The following is a 25,710-nucleotide window of genomic DNA, read 5'->3' as shown; positions in this document are numbered from 1 at the left end:
CACCGCATTTACAAAGGACATGGATTCTAGGCATTACATATAATAGGCACTTGTCACTTGCACTCACTTTTAATAACTTTTTTTGTTTATGTTTTTAAGGGCTTGTTATCTCATATGCTTTCAGCATTCAGATTTGATACAAAAGAACTGGGTCTTTTTACTCAAGGTCTTGGATATGCACCTGCAGATTACTATCCTGGTTTACTTAAAAATGTGAGTATTTTTAATGTATTAGTATTGAAATTTTTGTTGCCTAGTGTACCAGCAGCAAAAAGGGTAAATGGAAATATTTCACTCTTCTAGGAGAGATGTTTAACGTTTCTCTGTTTATCTCTTCTTACCTTGGGTGGACTTCTAGCCATATAAGGAAGAAATGTGAAGCAGGAGATTATGAGAAAAACGAGGGAAACCAGGAGAGGTTATTCTAAATCAGCCAACCCCTTTTGTCTCTTAACAGATGTCATTTATTCTCTCAAAGATTTTTGGAAGAAGAGATTTCCTTAACCAATATAAACACACACTTTTACTGTTGGACAAATATTTTGTTTAAAATTCCTGATAGAAATTTTATGTTAAGGCAGAAAATTTAATAAATAACAATGTTGTAAATAGTGTTATATATTCCTATCTTAGTATTAAAGCTATGTTTTCTTCTGCCTTGAATTTTAGCCAAATTCAAGGATTTTTAATTTATGATATTAACATAGCTCTTCAAAATAATGTTTGCTTGTTTGTTTTTCTAAATAATGTTTGTTAACTACTCTGGCCTTTAGGAAACTTTATACATAAGTAGAATTTTTAAAAGATAAAGTACTAAAATTAGGAAAGAAAAAAATTAACTAACTTTAATGTGGTTTTATTTTTAACAGGTTTGGTTTTCTTAGGAAATTAATGATCTATTGTTCATTTGCTTAAATTGGAGTGGAGAATAACAGACCTAAAAAATAAAATCCAAGTTAGTTGTAAATGTGACTTGGCACTGCTTTCTTTTCATTTTGACAAAGTAAAACAAGGAGAGGACGGGTAGGGGAGGGTAGAGAATCTCAACGGAAATATCACTCACACCAGGAAAAATAGAACTGATGTAATCCTGTTTTGCAGTGTGAGTTAACCTGCAACTGATTTTGTTTTACAGATGGTTTTATCGTTAGTGTCTGAACTCCGAGAGAATCATCTTAATGGATTTAACACTCAAAGGCGGTAGGTGTTAAACTAAACATCCCCCTTCTCAAGTTTCAAAATGTATCAGTTTGGTTATAAGAGAAAAAATATTATAATTCTTAGGAAATTCATGTTCATAGTTACATTTATTCTGTATGGAGAGATTATTTATACATGGTAAATTTGTGAATTTAATGAAAATTTCTTTTTTAAATCAGTATTCTTTCAGCTTTTTAGGGCAGTAAATCATGCAATGTCCCTTGTGACCCGCTGAGTAAAAATCCCTACATGTACAGTAGGGAACACAAACAAAGGAAGGGCTCAGTTCAGAGAGCGTCTGTGTGTTTGTGTTATACATACACACACACAAATTGCATTTACAAGGCAACAGATATTTGATGTGCACATATGACTTATTTTAAGAAACCTAATATTCCAAAATCTAGACTAAACAAATCAAAATAGATTCAGACAAATTAAAAGGCAACTAATCACATTACAATATGTTCTTCACTGTGTAAGAGAATTCAAAGTTATCTTCATTGGTGAGCATTTCATTTTTAACAAATGAGTAACTAAGAGAAGCTGGGAACAGGGGACCTTTGTCCCTTTCTTTTGTTTTTTAGTTTGTTTTCATAAAGCTATTGCCAATTAAAGCTGTATCAGAAATTGTCTTTGACTTCAGCCTATAGGATCCTTTGCATCTGAACTTTAAAGTAAATTATGAAACTCTTAGGCAAAAACACTGGAGAAAATCTTAATGACATTGGATTTGGCATTGATTCTTTTGGATATGACCCCATAAGCAGAAGCAACCAAGAAAAAGTAGATAAATTAGACCTTATTAAAAGTAAGAATTTTTATGAATTACAGGATACTCTCAAGAAAGCAAAAAGCCTACTTTTTGAAAAAGTGGAAACTTTTTTCATTTATCCAATAAAGGATTAATATCCAGAGTATAGGAAGAGCTGAAACTGAACAACAACAAAAAGCTCAATTCTAAAATGGGTGACAGAGTTGTTTATTTTTTAAATTTTTTTAAAAATTTTTAATGTTTTATTTATTTCTGAGAGAGAGACAGCATGAGCAGGGGAGGGTCAGAGAGAGAGGGTCTGAAACAGGCTCCAGGCTCTGAGCTAGCTGTCAGCACAGAGCCCGACGCGGGGCTCGAACCCACAAACCATGAGATCATGACCTGAGCTGCAGTCGGACACTTAACCGACTGAGCCACCCAGGTGCCTCCAGAGTTGTTTAAACATGTCTCCAAAGACGATACAGCTGGCCAATAAGCACATGAAATAATGTTCAACATAACTTATTATTAGAGAAATGTAAATCAAAGACATAATGGGTACCACATCAAATGTACCAGAGTGGTCTATAATTTTAAAAACAAACAAAACTGAAAAATAATAAATGTTGGCAAATAGGTTAAAAATGTAGAGCCCTGTGCATTGTTGGTGGGAATGTAACAAACTATAGAAATGATTCCTGAAAGGATAGTCTTGCTGATGGTAATGTAAAATAATGTAGCCACTGTGTAAAAATTTGGTAGTTCCTCAAAAATTAAACATAGAATTATGATAAGACCCAACAGTTCCACTCTTAGGCATATATTCAAAAGAACTGAAAGCAGGAACTTGAACAGATATCTATCTGTACACCAGTGTTCATGGCACCATTATTCACAGTGGCCAAAAGGTGGGAACACTTCAAGTTCCCATCAACGAAACATGTAGTGGATACATAAAACAAGGTATATAAGTACAATAGAAAATATAGTTCAGCTATAAAAAGGAATAAAATTTTTATATATGCAAGAATATGGATGGACATTGAAAACATTATGCTTAGTGAAATAAGCCAGACACAGAAGGGCAAATATTGTATGATTCTATTTATATGAAGTACCTAGAAGAGGCAAACTCAATAGAGACAGAAAGCAGAAGAGAGGTTATCAGGGGCTAGAGGGAATGGGATTATTGTTTAATGGGTCTATAGTTTACATTAAGGATAATGAAAGGCTTTGGGTATAGATCATGGTGATGGGTACACAGCATGTGAATATATTTAGTGGCACTGAATGGTTACCAAATACAAATGATTAAAATGATAACAATTATGTATGTTTCACTACAATAAAATAATTAAGCAAGAAAAAAACCCAAACATGATACCAAGTATACCTCCCTCAAATGACTAAAATTGAGAACACTTATGTCAGTGTGTGATGGAGAAGATGAGGAACCACTGGATCTCTCACCTGCTGTCTGTGAGAATGTGAAGCAGTATGACCACTTTGGTAAACAGCATAGCGATTATTATAAAGTTAACTATACACTTACCATCTGAACCACCAACTCCATTCTTGAGTATTTACTCACTACAAATGAAAACATAGGTAGTCACAAATATTTTTATTCAAATATTTCTTTAAAAAAATTTTTTTAATGTTTATTTATTTTTGAGAGAGAGACAGAATGTGAGCAGGGGAGGGGCAGAGAGAGAGGGAGACACAGAATCCTAAGCAGGCTGTCAGCACAGACTCTGACATGGGGCTTGTACCCATTAATGGTGAGATCATAACCTTAGCTGAAGTCAGATACTTAACTGACTGAGCCACCCAAGCACCCCTGTATACAAATATTTCTATACAAATATTCATACAAACATTAATTTTGTAATAGTTCTAAATAAGAAATGATCCAAAGGTCCACCTTAACTGGATAGATAAACAAATAAGTATTGCCTGTTACCACCATTTAAAAAATGAAAAGACAAGTCATAAACTTCGAGAAAATAATTTCAAATTAAACATATAAAGGGCTCTTATCGGAATATATAAAGAACTCAGTAATAAGACAGATAACCCAGTTTAAAAAAATAGGCAAAAGACTGGAATACATGTCATCAAAAAATATATACAAGTGACTAATAAGCATGTGAATACTTGTATACAGATATTCATATTATTATTCATAATAAATAAAAAGTGGAAGCAACCCAGATACCCATCAACTCATGAATGGATAAACAAAATATGTTATGTCTACACGGTAGAATACTATTCCTCAGTAAGAAAGGAACAGTCTACTGATTCATGTTGCAACATGTGTGAACCTCAAAAACATTATGCTTAGTGAAAGAAGCCAGTCAAAAAAGACCATATATTAAATTATTCCATTTTTATAAAATGTCCAGAATAGGCAAATCTATAGAGACAGAGTAGATTAGTTGTTGCCTAGGGCTAAAGATAGGAACAGGGATTTACTGCAGATGAGCATGAAAGATCTTGAAGTGATGGAAGTGTACTAAAAGTGGATCATTAGTGGTAATGGTTGTCCAACTCAGTGATTTATTAAAAACCTTTGAATTGTACCTTTCAGATAGGTACATTTTGTGGTATATAAATTATACCTAAAAATGTAATAAGAAGAATCCCAAGAGGGACATAGAAAGCATTTACAATTATTTATTTACATGTCAGGTGGAGACTTTGATTTTACCTTGAGATGAATGTTGAATAATAAAATTAGAAATTTACTAAGAGGGGCACCTAGGTGGCTCCATCAGCTAAGCATCTGACTTCGGCTCAGATCATGATCTCATACGTGGGTTTGAGCCCCATGTTAGACTCTTTGCTGACAACTCTAAGCCTGGAGCCAGCTTTAGATTCTATGTCTTCCTCTCTCTCTTCCCCTCCCCTGCTTGTGATCTCTCTCTCTCTCTCTCTCAAACATAAAATAAACATTTAAAAAATAATTTAAAAATTTAATTAAAAAAAGAAATTTAGTAAGAGACTTAAAACATCAGTAGGAGGCAATGTGTATGTACACTCTACATCATCCTCCCAAAATATGTCAAGTTGACATTTTTTTTTAAAACTTAACTGAGAATAAACAAAATAAAAACACTGTTAACAAGCAGAAAACATCAACCACAGAATTGGAAGATATTTGCAACCTGTAAAACAGATAAAGGATTAGTACACGAAGTATAGCAATCCTCCTGCAAATCAATTATAAAGAGGAAAGCACTCTAGTATAGAAATAGACAAGAGGGGCACCTGGGTGGCTCAGTCGGTAAGCATCTGACTTTGGCTCAGGTCATGATGTCATAGTTTGTGAGTTCAAGCCCCTCATCTGGTTTCCTGACAGTTCAGAGCTTGGAGCCTGCTTTGGATTCTGTGTGTGTCTCTCTCTGTCCCTCCCCCACCCACTCTCCATTTCTCTCTCTCAAAAATAAATACACATAAATTTTTTTAAAGAAATGGACAAGAAATATAAGGAAGTTATTACCAAAAGAGGAAAACTGAACAAATAACAAACATTTTAAAAATTCAAGAGTAATGTCAGCAAGATAGTAGAATAGGAAGTCCTAGTCCTTGTTTCCCTATAGAAATAGTGACTCAACAATAGTTTATGCTCCAAAGAGCCTTTATTTTGGAAATCCAGAAACCAGTTAAGAAGTTATAATACTCCAGACAAGCTCAAAGTCAAAAGCCATATTGAGGGGTACCTGGGTGACTCAGTTAAGTGTCTGACTTTGGTTCAGGTCATGATTTCACAGTTCGTGGTTTCGAGCCCCGTGTTGGGCTCTGTGCTGACAGCTCAGATTCTGGAGCCTGCTTTGGATTCTGTGTCTCCCTGTCTCTCTCTGCCCCACCCCTGCCTGTGCTCTGTCTCTTTCTGTCTCTCAAAAATGAATAAACATTTTTTTTAAATGGGTAGAAAGCCATTTTATACCAACCATAGTAGCCCTTCCCCTAAGCCAGCTCAGCTTGGTAGAATTGGGAGGAAAATTCTAGCTTGCAGCTTGTCCCTTGACAGAGAAAGAAAAGAATAGAATATGTTCAATGTTCTTGCTTTTGGTGGCTGCCTGAGGGACTGATATCTCACTTGCCTGACTCTGACCACTGGTGGGGAACCAACATACCTTCAGTACTTGGAGAGCATGGAACCTTAGCGAGCCCTCAGGTGCTTTCTGCAGCACCAGAGAACTGGCAGTGCTACAGGTGCAGGTTGGCATAGGGAGAAAACACCCAACTCACACCTTCTGTCTACGTGGGTTGGGGGATGAGAAAAAAGAGTCGAATGTGTATCTAATGTTACAGCTTCTGAAGGGACTACCCAAGGATTGGTTTTTGTCTCCCCTGACTGAAGCAGTAACAGAAACAGCACACTTAGAAGGTCAGAGGGGCTACAGAGAACAAAAACTTAGTGGCTTTTAACACCAGATAACCTGCAGTACCACAGACAAACACCAGAGGGAGGAAGAGATTGCAAACTCCTCAAAAACTGGCAAGCTCTCTGGGAAATTATGTAAACAAGCCCAGAGAAGACACATCCCCAGAAAAGATTCAAAGGACCCCAGATTCCCTCACCAGGTTGATTAATGACAATTCTCCTATACAAAGCCAGTCCGTAAACTCTGGAAGAAGTGGCTTTCTTCAGTTGCACAAAACACAACAAAAAATAAGGCACACAAAGAAACAGGAAAACATGGCCCAAAGGAACAAAATTAATTTGCACAAACCTCCCTGAAAGAAATGGAAAGCTATGAACAAACCACCTGACAATTAAAAATAATCATTGTAAAGGAGCTCAATCACTACAATAGAATACAGATAAACAACTAAAATGAAATCAGAAAAATGCATAAACAAAATTAGATTATCAACAGATACAAATTATAAAACACAACCAAACAGATATTCTGCAGCTGAAAAAAAAATAACTGAATTGAAAAATTGACTAGCGGGATTCAACAGTAGACTTAATCAAGCAGTTAACTTGAAGACATGTACCTTGAAATTATCAAATCAAGGAATAAAAAGAAAAAAGAATGAAGAAATGTTAATTAAGCCATAGAGCTTATGGAACATCATTAAGTGGACCAACTGTATGCATTGTGGGAGTCACAGAAGAAGTGTGAGAGGAAAAGGCAGAGAGCTATCAAATCTAAGAAGGAATTAGACATCCAAATTCAAGAAGCTCAAAGAACACTCAAAAAAGTAAACCCAAAAAGACCCACAGCAAGTTATGTTGTAATTAAACTGTCGAGAGAGAGAATGTTGACAGTAGCAAGAAAAAGCAAAATAGACCAGGAATGTAACACACACAAGGAAGCTCAGCATTGTCAGTGGATTAGTTAGCAGAAACATTAAGTCCAGAATGGAGTGAGATGACATGAACAAAAACCTACTAAAACAAAGACCTACCAGCCAAGATTATTATATGATGCAAAGTGTTCTTCAAAAATGAAGGAGAGGGATGCTTGGGTGTCTCAGTCAGCTAAAGTGTCCAGCTCTTGATTTCGGCTCATGTCAAGATCTCACAGTTCATGAGATGGAGCCCTACATGGGGCTTTGCGCTGATAGTGCAGAGCCTGCTTGGGATTCTGTCTCTCCCTCTTACTCTGCCCTTCCCACGCTCACATGTGCACACTCTCTCAAAATAAATAAACTTTAGGGGCGCCTGGGTGGCTTAGTCAGTTAAGCGTCCGACTTTCGCTTAGGTCATGATCTCGCGGTTCGTGGGTTCGAGCCCCACGTCGGGCTCTGTGCTGACTGTCAGCTCAGAGCCTGGAGCCTGTTTCAGTCTGTGGCTCCCTCTCTCTCTGACCCTCCCCTGCTCACGCTGTCTCTCTCTCTCCTAGAAATAAATAAAACATTAAAAAAATTTTAAATAAATAAACTTTAAAAAAGAAAACTTAAGAAGAAAAGAAATAAAGGAGAAATTATGACTTTCCCAGATAAACAAAAGCTGAAGGAGTTTATTACCACTAGACCAGCCTTACAATAATTGTGAAAGGGAGTTTTTCAAGTTGAAACAAAAGGACTCTAGACAGTAACAAAAGAGCATCCTGAAATGTAAAACTCTGGTAAAGGTAGGGGCATCTGGTGGCTCAGTCTGTTAAGTGTCCAACTCTTGATTTCGGTGTAGGTCACGATCTCATGGTTCATAAGTTTGAGCCCTGTGTCAAACTCCACACTATGAGTGCAGAGCCTGCTTGGGATTCTCTCTCTCTCCCTCTCTCTGCCCCTCCACTGCTCATGCTCTCTCTCTCTCAAAATAAATAAAAAGAAAAGCCTCTGGTAAAGGTAAATATATACACAAATACAAAATCCTATAATACTATAATGGTGGCACATAAATTTTAAATCTGGTATAAAACTTAAAGAACTAAAACATAAGGACTATAACCATAAAACTCTGTTAATGGGTACAAGACAAAGAGATCTAACTTATGACATAAAAACATAAAGTATGGGGAGGAGAGATAAAGCAGTAAAGTTTTTGTATGCAACTGAAGTTATTATCAGTTTAAAATAGATTGTTATAACTATAAGATGTTTTATGTAATCTCCATGGTAGCAACAAAGAAAATACATATAGAAATTGCACAAAGGAAAATGAGAAGGGAATCAAAGCATATCACTAGCCCCCCCATCAGTAAAATGCAAAAGAAGGCAGCAAGAGAGAAGAAGGAACAAAATAGAAAATAATGAAATGGCAAAAGTGAGTCCTTCTCTATCAGCAATTACTTTAAATGTAAATGGATTAACTCTCCACTGGAAAGATGTAGAATGGCTGAAAGGATTTAAAAAATGAGGTCCAACTATAAGGTGCTTCTTTAAGAGACTCTTTTTAGATGAAAGGAAGGTGAAAGGATGGAAAAAGAAAGTCCGTGTAAATGTTAACCTCAAAAGAACAGAGGTAGCTATACTTCTATTAGACAGAATATATGTTAAGTCAAAAACTGTCATAAGAGACAAAGACTTTGTATAATGGTAAACAGATCATTTCACCAGGAAGATATAATAGTTATAAATGTCTGTGCACCTAACAGTAGAACGTCAAAATATATGAAGCAAACATTCGTAAGATTGAAGGGAGAAATGGAAAGTAACACAATAATCATAGGAGATTTTAATATCCCACTCTTGATAATGTATAGATCAACCAGACCAAAGATCAATAAGAAAACAGAGGATATAAAAAACATAGAACTGACCTTACAGATACATACAGAACATTCTAGACAATAACAACAAAATATATTCTTCTCAAGCACACAGAATATTCTCCAAGCTAGATCACATGTAGACCACAGAACAAGTCCTAACAAATGTAAGGTTGAAATTATACTGAGTATCTTTTCTAAGCACAAAGATGTGAAATTAGAAACCATTAATAAGAAAAGTGGCGGGGCACCTGGGTGGCTCAGTCGGTAGAGTGTCCAACTTTGGCACAGGTCATGACCTCACAGTTCATGGGTTTGAGCCCCTCATCAGGCTCTGTGCTAAAGGCTAAGAGCCTGGAACCAGCTTCAAATTATGTGTCTTCCTCCCTCTTTGCCCCTCCCAGCTCTCGCTCTATCTCCCTCTGTCTCTGTCACTCAAAAGTGAATAAGCATTTAGAAAAATTTGAAAAAACTAAGAGGAAGGGTGGAAATTCACAAATATGTGCAAATTATATAGCACACTTTTGAACAACCAATGAGCCAAAGAAGAAGTCACAAAGGCAATTAGAAAATGTGCTCAAGACAGGGGCGCTTTGGTGGCTCAGTTGGTTAAATGCCCGACTTTGACTCAGGTCATGATCTCACGGTTCGTGGATTCAAGCCCCATGTCGGGCTCTGTGCTGACAGGTAGCTCAGAGCCTGGAGCCTGTTTCAGATTCTGTGTCTCCCTCTCTCTCTCTGACCCTCCCCTGCTCACTCTCTCTCTCTCTCTCTCTCTCTCAGAAATAAATAAAACATTAAAAAAAAAGAAAGAAAATGTGTTCTATACAAATGAAAACACAGTATACCAAAATGTATAAGATGAAGGAAGAGAAAAGCAGTGCTAAGAGGAAAGTATATAGCAGTAAACATCTTGTTTAAAAAAAGATCTTGGAGCACCTGGGTGGCTCAGTCAGTTATGTGCCAACTTTGGCTCAGGTCCTGATCTCATGGTTGGTGAATTCAAGCCCCGCATCAGGATCTGTGCTGACAGCTCAGAGGCCTGGAGCCTGCTTTGGATTCTGTGCCTCTCTCTCTCTCCGCCTCTCCCCTTCCTCGCTTGCTCACTCTCTCTCTCAAAAATAAATAAACTTAAGATCTTAGAGCATCTGGGTGGCTCAGTTAGTTAAGCACCTGACTTTGGCTCAGGTCATGATCTCAGCGTTTGTGAATTTAAGCCCTGTATCGGGAGGCTTCGGTTACTCTATCTCCCTCTCTCTCTCTCCCTCTCTCTCTGTCCCTCCCCTACTTATGTGTGCTCTCTCTCTCTCTATCTCAAAAATAAACATTTAAAAAAATAAAAGAAGATCTCAAATCAACAACCTAACTTTATACTTCCAAGGAATTAGAAAAAGAAAAATAAACCCACAGAAAGCAAAAACAATGAAATAATAAAGATTACAGGAGAAATAAAGAGAGAATAGGAAAAAAAGAAAGAATTTGATTTTTTAAAAGATCAAGAAAATTGTCAAACCCTTAACTAGACTAAGAAAATCAACAAGAAGACTCAAATAACAAATACCAGAAATGAAAGAGAAGGCCTTAAAACTGATTGCAGAAAAATAAAAAGAATAAGAGACTATTATGAACAATTATATTGCAACAAATAGGATAACCTAGAAGAAATGGATAAATTTTTTATAAACATACAGGCTACCAAGAGTGAATCATAAATTTAAAAATCTGAACAGATCTACAGCAGGAAGGAAATTGAATCAGTAATCAAACTTCCCAACAAGGAAAAGCCCAGAACCAGATGGTTTCACTAGAGAATTCTACCAAATATTTAAAGAATTAACACCAGTCTTTCTGAAACTCTTTAAAGAAATTGAAGAGGAGGGAACACTTCAAAACTCATTTTATGAGGCCAGCATCACCCTGATACCAAAATCAGATAAATATACTACAAGGAAAAAAACCTATAAGCCAATATTCCTAATGAATATTGATGTGTAAAAATCCTCCACAATATACAAGCCAACCAAACTCAACAGTACATTCAAAAGATTATGCAACATGGTCAAGTGGGATTTATTCCTATCATGCAAAGATGGTTCAACATTCAAAAACCAATTGGTATAATACACCATATTAACAGAATGATGGACAAAAACCACATGATAATTTCAATTAAAGCAGAAAAAAACTATTTGATAAAACTCAACATCGTTTGATGATAAGAACATTCAGTAGAGTAGGAATATAAGGAACATACTTCAACAAAATAAAGACAATATGTGAAAAGCCCACAGCTAACATCATACTCCATGGTGAAAGACTGAATTTTTTTCCTTCTAAAATCAGGAACAAAGCAAGGATACCTCTCTCACCACTTCTCTTTAACACAGTACTGGAAGTATTGGAGCAATTAGGTAAGACAAAGAAACAAAAGGCATCCAAATTTTAAAGGACAGCTTATTCTGCTTGTAAATGACATGGTGTTATATGCAGAAGACCCTAAAGATTCCACAGAACAACTGTTAAAACTAATAATTCAGTAAAGTAACAGGATACAAAATAAATACTCAGATATCAATTGTGTTTTATACACTAACAGTGAGCAGTTCTACAAAGATATTTTTTATAAAGCCCATTTCCAATAGTATCAAAAAGAATAAAATGTTGAGGAATAAACTTAATCAAGGAAATGAAAGACGTATATACTGGAAGCTAAAAAACATTGCTGAAAGAAATTAAACATGACACAAATACATAAAAAGCATTCAGTGTTGAAGGACTAGAAGACTTAATATTGTTAAAATGTCCAAACAGCCCATAGAAGCAGTGCAGTTTTATTAAAATCCAAATGGTATTTTTCTTTTGCAAAAATAGATTTTTTTAAAAAGTCTTAAAATTCATATAGAATCTCAGAAGACCCCAAATAGTCAACAGCTTTGAGAAGAAAAACAAAACTGGTGGCCTCACCCTTCCTGATTTCAAAACATATTGCAAAAGGTAGTCATTAAGCCACTTTGGTACTTGTATAAAGCCAGACACAAAGACCCACCGAATAGAAGAGCAAGGAAGTGGCAAAAAGATACCCATAATGTCATTACTTACATAAAATTTTAAAGCACTCAAAACAGTACACACATATGAAATAAAAGTGTTAAAACTAGACAGAAAGGGGGTCCCTGGGTGGCTCAGTTGGTTGAGTGTCTGACTCTTGATTTAAGCTCAGGTCATGATCTCATGGTTCCTGAGATCAAGCCCCACATTAGGCTCTGAACCTGCTCAGTTCAGAGTCTCCTGGAGATTCTCATTTTCTCTCTCTCTAACTAAACATTTTTATTTCTTAAAAACATCAACTAGAAATATAAGTAAAATGTTAGCATTGTAAAATCATGGCAATGAGTGCACAGTTGATGTTACAATAATTCCCTGTGTTCTTCTATACATCATAATTTTCATTTTTAAAAAATGAAAATATAGTGTTAGCTAGCAAAATACTGAAAATTAAAAGATCATATTCATAATAAAGGAATAATTTCCTGCCACAAGGTCGTTCCAAAATGGCAGTTGTAGTTCATGAAAAAACAATCATTTTTAATCACCTTAGAGTGCTTGCTTAATATTTATCCCTCTCTGCACTCTGCAGTATTTTTCCCCTCTATTTATGTCTTTCTGCACTGTACCCATTATTTGACTAGACTGACCTTTCATATTCTCTCTTCAGAATGTGTACTTTTCATTTTCTCACCCTCAGGACAGAAGAGAACAGCAGTTCAGAAAGGCATCTAAACTCCACTGACCACAATTAGGAAAGCCTGCTGGAAACTATTAGCTAATACTGTCTTTACATCTCAGAAATTTCCATTTGTGCCAGATTGGGTCATTTNTGATCCATTCGTCCATTGATGGACACTTAGGCTCTTTCCATGTTTTGGCTATTGTTGAGAGTGCTGCTATGAACATTGGGGTACATGTGCTCCTATGCATCAGCATTTCTGTATCCCTTGGGTAAATTCCTAGCAGTGTGTTTTTAAAAAAAATAATATGCACCTATTCCCTGGTGCAGAGCTGTTTTCCAAAGGATGGCAGTAGCACCATGAATAAAATGGTGATTAATTTGGTTAGCAGTTTAAAAACATTTTTAGTCAAAGCAAATCATTGATGTAATTAGTAAAACTCTTAACTGAATTTACCAAGAATATGAGATGCATATGCTAGTAGAATGTCCTCTGGACACTGACACATTTGATACATTCCTAATTTGCCCTTTTGAATGATGTTTACTATGGAGTCTTAATTTTTAGAATTCAACAAGAAATTTTTTGCAGGTATTTTTTTTCAATGTGTTGAGTTTTTAGAGAAATACAATCTCTTCAATTAAGTTCATTTATACTTATCAGAAGATTGAATTTAAAAAGCAGTTTGATGCTCAACATTCTTTTTGAGTCTCTTTATGAGCTCTTAAAGTTCTACTTTTAAGACCTCAAACCAGGAAGTTCTGTTCTCCATCCATAAAAGAACCTGGATCCCTTAAAGCTTATGTGAGACTCAGAACTCCACATCTATGGCTCTCTAGTGAATTATAAATCCAACCAAGTGTGTTCTCTTGTCTCGAATAGAAACTGATTTCATGAAATCAGGTAGTGAAATGGCATCATGATAACACTTAAAAGAGCTGCCAAACATGCTGGAGCCATTATATTTGTTGCTGTCATAAGTTATAATAATGATAAAAATATGCATCATAACAGTAAAAATTTACTATATATACCTGAAGTTATCTATATATTTCTAAGATTTAAAAATCAAAAAAGTTGAATAAGAATATAGCATAGTGGGCAAACTGCTTTCTGGTACACTTGAATGCAGATATTCTCATTATTTATGAAACTTGAATTTTATCATTACTTTCCTTCCACCAGGAAGACCTGAAATGTTCAAGTCGCCAAGGACCTCTCAAACTTAAACACCATATAAACAATGCGATTCTGTTTTTCTCTGTGTTTTTAATAGAGGGCATCTGTACATTTTTTTTTCACTCTTTGCTACTTGAATGTTTAAAGTTCATTTCAAAAGACTCAAAGGACTTGTAGAAAATATAGAAATTAATCTCACAACTTTGATGCATAAAATGTAAAAGGAACAAAAAATAGGAAAATCTGTTTGGTTTCCTTTTGCATTCTTTTTAGAGGCCTGATAAATGGTCTTGTCATAGCATTTTAAATAGAATTTCACTTGCCACCAACTAAAATCAACAATTCAGTGACAGAATGTTTAAATTCTCTCCTGTTCTTTGCTATAAACCGTCTAGAAGGAATGACAATCTGGACTTTCTGAGCATCATCAGTTTATCTTGTAGTTCTACGGTTTGCTGCAGATGGTTTGGAAACTTCAACATAGCCACATGAGAATGATGTTTCTAGCATTATATGATTACTGGTGAGCCCTCTGCAGTTGAATTCTTGTGCAAAAATCATTTGGAAGTGCTACTCTGGCAATTAATCAAGACATAATACTTAGTGTAATCCAGTCCTGGAAAGTGTTGCATAACTCTAGTTGAAGTTGGATTCTTCACACTCTGGCAAGCTCAAGACCAAAAGAGAGAGCCATAAAGGCTGTGAGCACTTTGAAGCTCTTCAGTACATTATCAGTTGACCTGCCTGCATTTGGGTAGGTCAACTGAAGAGCTACTGAAATTTATATTAGACTTTAGGTTCTTTTTAAGTAGGCTTCACACTCAGCATGGATCGTAATGCGGGGCTTGAACTCATGACCCTGACATCAAAACCTGAACTGAGATCCAGAGTCGGATGCTTAACCAACTAAGCCACCAAGGCATCCCAAGGGATTTTAGAATTTTTTACGAAATTGTCTTGGACCTTTTCAGCCTGATTGGGAGACACAGTCTGCGGCCCATAAACTTCAGTGCTTGATAAATGCCCTTCTTGCCAGGGTTGTCTTTTCCACAAACCTAGTAGCCAGTGATAGTCTCTGAGCCTTCTCTTCTAAGGTCATGAGAGGATGGTAGGAAATTTAAGATGTAAGAGAAAAGTTGCACTTAACAGGTCTTCCAGAGAGGATTGCTAAAGGGCAAGATCACTACCCCCTTGCTTCACTTCAGAGTTCTAAATTTATTGAGTACGTGTTAACTATTTTTCCATTTCTCAAATATCCATCAGGCCCTTATTACTCTATGCAAAATATACATGAAAAACATTCCACATTACATACATACACACAACAATCTCCCCTTCTCTTATCCCACCCAGTACGTTCATAAATTCCAAAGCTTTAAGGTATTTACAACTCAAGATAAATATGTCTTTTCATTAAACTTAGGTGATGGACTCAAAAACAGATTAATTATTTATAAATCTAAAACCACCTTGGTCGTGGGTTAGAGAAAGATGGTAGAGCATAGTGGAAGGTACCTGTTGTTGAAGAGACCTCAGTCATTTAAGGAAAATGGTAAAGAACAAGAATTGTAGAAGAGATGATTATTTGAGGAGAAAAGACAAACTGTTCATATATAAGAAATCATTACTGCAGTTTGACAAAAATTTATCTCTTAGAATTTTATTGTTGATTATCAAGAAAATAATATAACTAAACTAAAAATTTATAAGAATTAACTAACAAAAAATAAATCTTAAATATAGTTCTATCATGTCTCTTAAAGTATTCAGATTGTTACTAGAGATTGATAATCATCTAGTTTTGGGGACTGCTACTGAAGAAGTAGTGTGGAGCAGTATTTCTCAAATTACAGTATGCATAAGAATCCCTTGATGTTAAGATGTTAAGGAACAGGTTTATTGGCCCCATTCACAGGGGTGCTGATGCTGCTGATTCTGAGGACCATATTTTGAGTAGCTCTTATGTAGAGAACTTGGCCAGATCCTGAACAATTAAAGTGGAAGAGCATAAGATGAAAATGTAATAGACAAAATCAAGTGATGAACTAAACTCATGCATGGCCTGGCATTCACTTTATCCTCCCAACACTTAGAAATGATGGAGAAATTTTAACAAATATATAATACTAATAAACAAGGAAGCATTTGATGACCCACACATTATAAGAAAGGCTCCAATTGCAGGTTGTGGGATATTTTTGAAGGAAAATATCACAGCCCAGAAAGCTTGCAAGCGAGGACTACTGCAAAAGATAAAGGTAACAGTGGAGTGGATTCATGGAGCAGAGGTACCTGGTAGCCAACAAGACAGACTGTTGCACTACAACAATTCACAGAAGCCAGCTAAGGGCTAGGCCCTCATGCACTCCTTATCTGTTGCCTTCAAATAAGAGACAACCAAACTGTCCTGTTTCCAGCAGGAAGGAGGGAGGAAGACATGGAGGAGGAGTGAGCATCAAATGACTCTTAATTCCCAGGTGTTCTGGGGATGCTGCAATGCCCAGAATGCAGTTTATTGGCATCCCCAACTGGGAATACATCCTGACCTTCCCCACAAGTCCCAGAGGGGGCTATGGTAAAAAGCATTCATGGAGAGGCTAGTGGGGAATCTCAAATTCCAGAGAGAGCAAACAAAAATCCCTAGATATTCACGGAAAACCAACACCATAAGAAAAGATGAACTAAATGCCACAAAACAGAAGATGCATTACCTAAGACAAACAAGTGGTTTTAAAAAAGAGGGATGATAATTAATGTCCTAAGAATAATAAGAGAAACTTGAAATAAAAATAAACTGGTTATGTTTTTAAAAGAGGGGATTCATAGAGAAAAAAAATGAGTAAGAGACTGAATAGAAAATACAGCTGAATAGCAAGTAATGTCTTCAAAGATTGAGCCAAATAGTTCTCCTAGGATAAAGTACAAAAGGACAGAGTAGTAGAGAGTAAGAAGGTGGGGGTCGGTTTTTGTTTTTGTGTTTGTTTTTCCTTTTTAATACAAGAGATCAGAGGGGATGTCAGGGAAGATGATGGAGTAGGAAGTGCCAGGAATCCATCCTTTATGTAGACAAAAATTTTACTGACAGACTCTGTCTGATGTAACTGTTCTGGAACTCTGAAGTCTGTTTGAAGGCTTACAGCTTTCGGGGGAAGGCTTGGCCAGTAAATTGTTGTTCATCTCAGCTATTACCATGATAGAGACTACCTATTACCAATCCCCTAGACCAATGGCAGAGAGCTGTACCTGCATTTCTAGGCAGGCTTCTAGTAGCTGGGGTGGACAGTGCTTGAGTTTTGGTCTAGTATCAAAAGGTAATATGCACATAGGAAGCAGCCATTAAAATACTCCTGCCTTATGGAGCAGTTCAGTCAGCTACGTATCTGATTCTTGATTTCAGCTCAGGTCATGATCTCATGGTTTGTGAGTTTGAGCCACATTGGGCTCCAGGCTGAGAGTGTGGAGCCTGCTTGGAATTCATTCTCTCTCTCTCTCTCTCTCTCTCTCTCTCAATAAATAAACTTAAGAAAATTTTAAGTTCTTGTAAATTAATCATGAGAGATTGGTCATGAAAAACTTAATAAAATGATTGGAAGATAAATTTGAACAGTTCTTTTAAAATCTAGAGTAAAAAAATCAAGAGATGAAAAATAAGAAAGAAAATACAGCAAAGTTTCCAGGAAGTTCAATATCCAGAAACATTGGAGTTCTCATAGAAAACAGATTAAAAAATGGATAGGAAATTATCAAAGAAGAAACCCAGTAGAACTTTCCTGATTTAAGATCCACTGAGTGCCCAGCGCAATGAATAAAAATAAATCCATACCAAAACATATCAGTGTAAAATTTCAAAGATTTCCCAAAGCCTCCAGGGAGTAAAAACAGGACTTCTATAAAGGATGAAGATTCATAATAGCATGGGACTTCTCAGAAACAACATTGGAGGAAGCTAGAAGACTATAGAACCACACTTTCACAATTTTGTTGGAAAATTACAAGATTTCCATACTCAGCTAAAGTGTTAATCAAGTGTAAGAATAAAATAAAGGTATTTCCAGACATGCAAGGTCTCAAGTACTTTCTCTCTCATGTACCTTTTCCCACATAAGAATGAACCAAGAAAAAGATAATTAGGAGAGAAGTGAAGAAAATCCTCAGGACAGAGACCAAGATGATAACTGTACAGAGGGAATAAAAAGCAATCTGCTTGGATTGGAACAGGTCAGAGGGTTCTAGGGAAGATTTCTTTAAGATGGAAATGGTAACATGTCTAATGTGTTTGAATGTATCACAAGGAGATTTAGGACTTGGGTGGGAGTTTGGGGGAAAGTAAACTGGTAGTCTTTTGGAATGCAGTTAATATGCAAATAGACAGGGTCACCAATAGACATATGCATAGATACCACTGCAGCAGTATTTATAGTAATAAACTATAGCAGTAATAATAACAGTAATCCTCAGCAGTAATAGTGAGAAATAACCTAAATGCCTATACATAGAGGCTTTGTTAAATTATAGAACACAGGTTTTTTTTAAAAAATTTAATGTTTATTTTTGAGAGAGAGAAAGAGACAGAGCGCAAGTGGGGGAGAGGCAGAGGGAGAGGGAGACACAGAATCCAAATGAACCAGGCTCCAGACTCTGAGCTGTTAACACAGAGCCCATTGCAGGGCTTGAACTCATGAACCATGAGACCATGACCTGAGTTGAAGTCGGATGTTTAACCTGAGCCACCCAGGTGCCCCTAAAACACACAGTTTTTAGTATGAGGTAGCAAGAAAAAAAATGAGGGACAGCTTTATGTTCTCTGCTGTGGATCCATTTGTGTTTCAAAAAGCACAAGCTAAATTTCTAGATTTATAATTATATATGAATATAGCTAGGGAAAGCTCTAATGGCATACATCTCAGACTTTCATTTTATTGATCTCTAGTCCTTCATTAATTCATGTAACATCTATTTCTTGAGCATATAGTATGTGTAGGGAATCATTTCCTGCATGCTAGGAATGGAGCAGAGATCAAAATAGAAAAAAGTACCTGGCCTTATAAAGCTGATACCCTAACAGGAAGAAACAGAAGATGAACAATAAACAAATAAATACATTATAGGTCAGGTGATGAAAAGTATTCTGAAGAAAAGTAAAACAGGGTAAGAGACATAGGAGATAACACAGTGGGGTGAGAGGGCATTTTCTTTATTAAGCTCTGCTGTCCACTGGGGCTTCCTGCAGTTACGAAGTTCTGGAAATTTGCAGTGTTCAGTCTGTAAGCCACTAGCCTCATATACCCACTGAACATTTGTTATGTGGCTGGTGCAACTAAGAAAAGGAATTTGGAGTTTTGTTTCATTTAAATTAAATTGCCACATGTGACTGATTGCTACTATATTGGTTAGTACATTTAAATGGGATGGTCAGGGATGCCATCACATAAAGCAACATTTGAGCTAAGATGTATGTGAAATGAAGGAGCTAGCTAGCCATGAGTTCCAGGCAGAATGAACAACAGGATCTCACCTGTAGTAGTTAGAGGGCTGTATGCCTGGAGTAGGATGAGCAAGGGAAAGAGTAGGAGATGAAGCCAGAGAAACAGAAGGGGCCCGGTCATGGAAGGCCTTGGCGACCAGTATAAGACTTTGCTTGTTCTCTGAGGTGGGAAGCCATTGCAAAGCTTTGAGCAGACAAGTGAAGTGATCTGAATTTTTAAAGGTTAGCTGGAACTGTTCTGATGATAAACAGTAGGGGTGAGGGCAGAAGCAGGGAGAAGGTTAGAAGGCTCCTACGATAATCCAGGCTGGAGGGGATGGTGAATTTGGGGGTAGTGATGCACACATAGAGAATTTGTCAGATCAATTGACAGTTTTTACTGCTGGATTAGGTAAGGGACATGAGAAAGGGGGTAAGCAAGGTTGGCCTTCAAAGGCTTTGGCCTGAGCAAATGAGATTGGCAGGACTGGGGAAAAGACTATTTGCGGAAGGAGTTCAAGAGTTCTGTTTTGGGCTTGGTAAATTGGAGGTGCCTGTGGATAGTTATGCCAAAGTCTTGACAATAAGCAGTGTTAAAATGGGACTTTAGTCCTTTAGGATTTCTTCCTAGAGAATGGAGTAAGAGAAGAGTTCATAGATGGTGTTAGGGTAGCCTCCTTTATATGAGGGACAAAGCAAGTAACTTGTCAGTTTTCAGCATGAAGATTTTCTAAGATTTGGATAATTATTTCTTATTCATTCCATAGAATGGCTCCTGAAAAGATAAGGTTCCTGTCTCGAGTTTGTGTACCACTCGTAACTCTGCCTGATGCTGAACCACTGGTCGAGGCTCTGCTCACCTACCATGGCTATGAACCTCAAGAAGTGCTCTGGCCTGAATTCTTTGATGCTGTGAATGAGGCCTTTTTGCTGTAAGTGATGCCATTTACTCTCTCATCCGGCATTGTTTTTCCTTTCCTTCGAATACTTCAGCATATTGGAAATGCAGTTTTCAAACTTTGGTCCCAGCACCACTTTATGCTCTTAAAGATTATTGAGGATCCTAGTGAGCTCTTTAAAAAAAAAATGTGGGTTATATTTATCAATATTTTATCATATTTGAAAATAAAACATGTTTTAAAAATATTTATTCATTTTCAAATAATAAATTGATTACATGTTCATCTAAATAGCATATTTTTATGAAAAAGAGATCTTTTTCAAGAAAACATATATACCAGAAGCAGCATTATTTTGCATTTTTGCAAATCTCTTTATTGTCTGATGGAAGGCAGCTAGGCTCTCATATATGTGTCTATGTGCAGCCTAGTACAGCCTGGTATGTTGTTTCTGTTGCAGTGTAGAAGATTCAGCCTGATAGAGATATATTGGAAAAGACAGAAATATTGCAGTAGCTATCTCAAATAATTGTGGATTTTCAGAATTTGAAAATGGTAGTGTTTTAAGGTTAGTTGTTAAGCAGAATCTGAAATTATAACAACAAGCTTTTCACACTGTTACATTAAAACCCATTGGATGTCTATGGTATACTTTTAATAACTCTTTTGCCTAAGCAGGATTTTGTAGCCTTATGCATGGCTAATTTGGAAAATACTGGTTTATTAAGTTATGTAGACCTTTTCAACCTTGATGTATTTCATTTCAGCATCAAAACTTACATCCATTCTTCTCAGCACCAAGCCCATCAGAAATGTCTTCAGGTTTGGGGAGCTGTTAAGCTCCCATTGGCAGGGATGAATTTTCCAGGATTCAAATTCTGCTTAAAAACTCAAATTTATCATTGGCTACAAAATACTGTCATTTGTTTTTCCTTGAAATATAAGGGTCATTTCACTAATTTTTGAGAAAGTATGTGCCAAATACTCAATTCTGAGTAACCACTGTTTGCCCTTCTTCTAAGTAAATTTCCTTGACAAAAAGGTGGCTAGTTGGTCTTGCAGATCTCATACTTGCAAGTGCTTTTCCTCCAGAAACCATCCCAATTTGTCATGCAGCAGAAGGGCATTGTGCATGCTTTCCTTTTCACCACACAGTGTTGTTGTTTTTTTTTATATAAGAAGTATTTGCTAGCGTAAAACTTAGTAAAATTAATATTTTATACTGCTTCATCACATTTTGGGGTGAAACTGGCAGTGTTACTACGTATGCAGTGGTGAAGAACAAAGTGACTATGCTTGATTTATTCTGGACACAGTGTTGCTGCACCACGAGTGCGAACATCAACACAGCTGTCCCAGGAAAACCAATGAGCTTCAGAAGAGTTATTCACTACTTTAATATTTCTTTACCACATGTGCATACTGCCCGGTTCTCTTAACAGAACTCCTGTTGATGCCTGTTGGTGTTGATACCAGATGAATACTAGCAACACAGCTAGTTCAGCCATCTCGAGAGATTCAGTTTTAAGGCAGCAGTATAATTCTCTTGATGAAATATAAATGTATTACATCTATGCTTGAATTATTTAATTCCTTTTTGTTTAGACTCTGAATGATTGGTCTCAAATTGATGCCACAGTTAGCTAGCACTACAATAGTATTTGAAAACATGCTATTGAATATGGCACAATAAGTTAAATTATTAATGTCTATGAAGCCAGGGGAAAAATAGCTTTCCTCATATTTGCTTTCATTTATAGTTTAGCCCAGTTCCTTCGGAGTAGTAGTCTTCCTGTCATGAGTCAAGAGAAATATCTGATGTATTAGTTTCATCTTTTCACAAACAGCTATAGATAAGAAAGCAAACCTTTTAATTCTTCTTTGTAAAGTCAATGATCCATTCTTATTGTAAGAAAATATAAGTGAATTTTATTTTTGAATTAGATATCAGATTATAAGAAAATCTAAAAAAGTTGCATATTTCTGAAGCATAATCTAAGTATATTTATATCTAAAATAATTTAGATAAAATTTAGAAGAGTTTTCAAGTATTATTGCAAAATTAGACAATAAAGTGTACTTGCTTCCTGTTACATTTCCATGTAGGCACAAGAGGAAATATCAGTATGTTTGTTTATTTATTTACTTACTTACTTATTTGCTTACATCCCCTCCTCCCCACTTTATTGAAATATAATTGGCATATAACATTGTGTAAGTTTAAGACATACAAGTTAATTTGATATGCTTTTTATGTTGTAAAATGATTACCACTGTAGCTGAGCTAACATGTTCATCGTGTCACATAAGCACCATTTCTTTTTGGTGGCAAGAACGTTTAAGATCTCTCTTAGCAACTTTCAATATTTTTTCAACTAAAATTGTGTGGTGATTGTAATCACCATAATGTACATTCAATCCCCAGAATTTATTCATCTTCTAACTGGAAGTTTATACTCTTTGACCAACACCTCCCCATTTCACCGTCCCCTAGTTCCTGGTAACCATCTTTCTAGTTTATGTTTCTGTAAGTTCAGCTCTTTTAGATTCTGCATAAAGTGATATATAGTATTTGTGTTTCTCTGTCTTATTTCACTTAACATAATGCCCTCAGGTCCATCCATGTTACAAAATGCAGGATTTCTGTCTTTCTCATGGCTGAATAATATACCACTATATAAATATACCACATCTTCTTTATTCATTCATCTACTGATAGACACTTAGGTTGTTTCCATATCTTGACTGCTGCAGTGCACATGGGAGTACGGATATCTTTTTGACATCCTACCTTCATTTTCTTTGGATATATTCCCACTAATGGGATTGCTGGATCATAGAGTCATTTTAATTTTAATTTTAATTTTTTGAGGAATTCTGTACTGTTTTCTGTAGTGACTGCACCAGTATACATTCCCACCAACTGTGCACAAGGCCTCCCTTTTCTTCACATCCTAATCAACACATTGTTATTTGTCATCTTTCTGATTCTAGCCATTTGGATAGGTGTGAGGTGATGTCTCATTGTGGTTTGATTTGTATTTCCCTGATAATTAGTGATGTCGAGCGTCTTATCATGTATCTGTTGGCCATCTATATGTCGTTTTTGGAAAAAAATGTTTATTCAGGTCATCTGCCTATTGTTTAGTCAGACTATTTGTGAAGTTTTTTTGTTGCTTTTCACGTTGAGTTATAGAAATTCTCTATATATTTTGTATATTAGCTTCTTAATCAGATATATCATTTACAAGTATCTTCTATTCAGCAGGTTGTATTTTCATTTTGCTGTGCAAAAGCTTTTTATTTTGATATAGTCTCAATAGCTTATTTTTGCTTATGTTTCTCTTGCCCAAGGGAACATATCCATAAGGCTGATGTCCAAGAGATGACTACCTATGTTTTCTTTAGGAGTTTTGTGGTTTTGGATCTCACAGTTAGATCTTTAATCCATTTTGAGTTTATTTTTGTGTACGGTTTAAGAAAGTGGTCCAGTTTCATTCTTTTGCATGTAGCTGATGAGTTTTTCAGCACCATTTATTGAAGGGACTGTCTTTCCTTATTGTATATTCTTGTTTCCTTTGTCATATTAATGGACCATATAAGCATAGTTTTATTTCTGGTCTCTCTCTCCTGTTCCATTGATCTGTGTGTCTGTTTTTATGCCAGTACCATAGTGCTTTGATTACTACAGAGCTGTCTAGTATATCTTGAAATCTGGGATTGTGATACCTCTAGCTTTGGTGTTCTTTCTCATGATTGCTTTGGCTATTGAGGTTCTTTTGTGGTTCCATACAAATTTTAGTATTATTTTTCACGTTCTTTCCAAACTTTGTTTGTTGAAGAGACTGTCCTTTCTCCATTTTATATTTTTGGCTCCTTTGTCATAAAATGCATATATGCATAGATGTATTTTTCAGTTCTCTGTTCTATTACATTAATCTATATGCCTGTTTTTATGCTAATGCCGTACTGTTTTAATTACTGTAGCTTTGTAAAATTGTAAAATAGTTGGAAATCAGGGAGCGTGATGTCTCCAGCTTTGCTCTTTTTCAAGATTGGATTGGCTATTTGGGGACTTTAGGAGTTCCATATAAATTTTAGGATTGTTTGTTCTGTTTCTATAAACTGCCATTGGAATTTTGATAGTTGATTGCATTGAATTTGTAGATTGCTTTGGGTATATGGATATTTTAACAGTATTAATTCTTGTTAGGTTTTTGTAGATATTCTTTTCTTTTCTTTTGTAGATATTCATTTTTTTTAAAATGTCCTCCATTCCTAGTTTACTGGGTTTTTGTATTGGATGAGTTTGGATTTTAGCAAATAACTTTTTCTGTATCTGTTGATATGATCACATGATTTGTCATTTTTAGCCTGTTTTTTGTTGTTGTTTTTTTTACATTTATTTACTTTTGAGAGACAGAGTGAGATAGAGTGCAAGTGAGGGAGAGGCAGAGAGAGGAGGAAACACAGAATCGGAATCAGGCTCCAGGTTCTGAGCTGTCAGCACAGAACCCAAGGCGGGGCTTGAACCCACAAACCGCAAGATCATGACCTGAGCCGAAGTTGGACACTTAACCAACTGAGACACCCAGGCGCCCCATGTCATTTTAAGCCTGTTGATGTGCTTGATTTTATTAATTCATTCTCAAAAGTTAAACCAGCCATGCATACCTATGACAAATTCCACTTGGTTGTGATGCGTTCTTTTTTACACTATTCAATTCAGTTTGCTAATATTTAGTTGAGGATTTTTGTTTCTATGTTAAGGATATATATTGGTCTCTAAGCTTATCAAATTTATCCCCATAGAGTTGTTCATGGAGTTCCTTTATTATCCTCTTAATGCCCGTAGAATCTGTAATGATGTCTTTCTCTTTCATGTCTGACATTAGTAATTTATGTTCTCTCTCACTTATTTTTCAAGTCAGCCTGGATGGAGACTTAAATTGATTGTATTGATCTATTCCAAGAACGAGCTTTTCTTTTCATTGATTATCTCTGTTGATTTCCTGTTTTCCATTTCACTGATTTCTGTTTTAATTCTTATTATTTCTTTCCTTCTGTTTACTTTGGATTTAATTTGTTGTTCTTTATCTATATACCTCCCTGAGATAGAAACTTAGATTATTGATCTTAGATACTGCTTATTTTCTGAGTATGCATTTAGTGCTATAAATTTTCCTTTAACCACTACTTTTGTTGCATCCCACAAATTTTGATGAATTGTGTTTTCATTTTCATTTAGCCCAAAATATTTTTAAATTTCTCTTGAGCTTTCTTACTTGAACCATGTTTTACTTAGAAGTGCGTT

The 25,710-nt window shown here is 36.0% G+C and overlaps 1 protein-coding gene across 1 annotated transcript in view; it reads left to right on the top strand.

The window, feature by feature from the left end:
- Positions 1–25,710, top strand: part of FANCC (FA complementation group C) — a 260,016-nt gene that overhangs the window by 179,711 nt on the left and 54,595 nt on the right. Inside the window, exons 5-7 of the mRNA XM_077749500.1 lie at positions 100–213; positions 1,136–1,200; positions 20,265–20,429. Of these exons, the coding sequence (XP_077605626.1) occupies positions 100–213; positions 1,136–1,200; positions 20,265–20,429 (344 nt within the window). The remainder of the gene's footprint in view (positions 1–99; positions 214–1,135; positions 1,201–20,264; positions 20,430–25,710) is intronic.

This window comes from Crocuta crocuta, unplaced genomic scaffold (genome assembly GCF_008692635.1).
Source record: "Crocuta crocuta isolate KB4526 unplaced genomic scaffold, BGI_CrCroc_1.0 scaffold99, whole genome shotgun sequence".
NCBI lineage: Eukaryota > Metazoa > Chordata > Mammalia > Carnivora > Hyaenidae > Crocuta > Crocuta crocuta.
The sequence above is the reverse complement of the archived record's forward strand: the minus strand, read 5'-3'. Positions and strand labels throughout refer to the sequence as shown.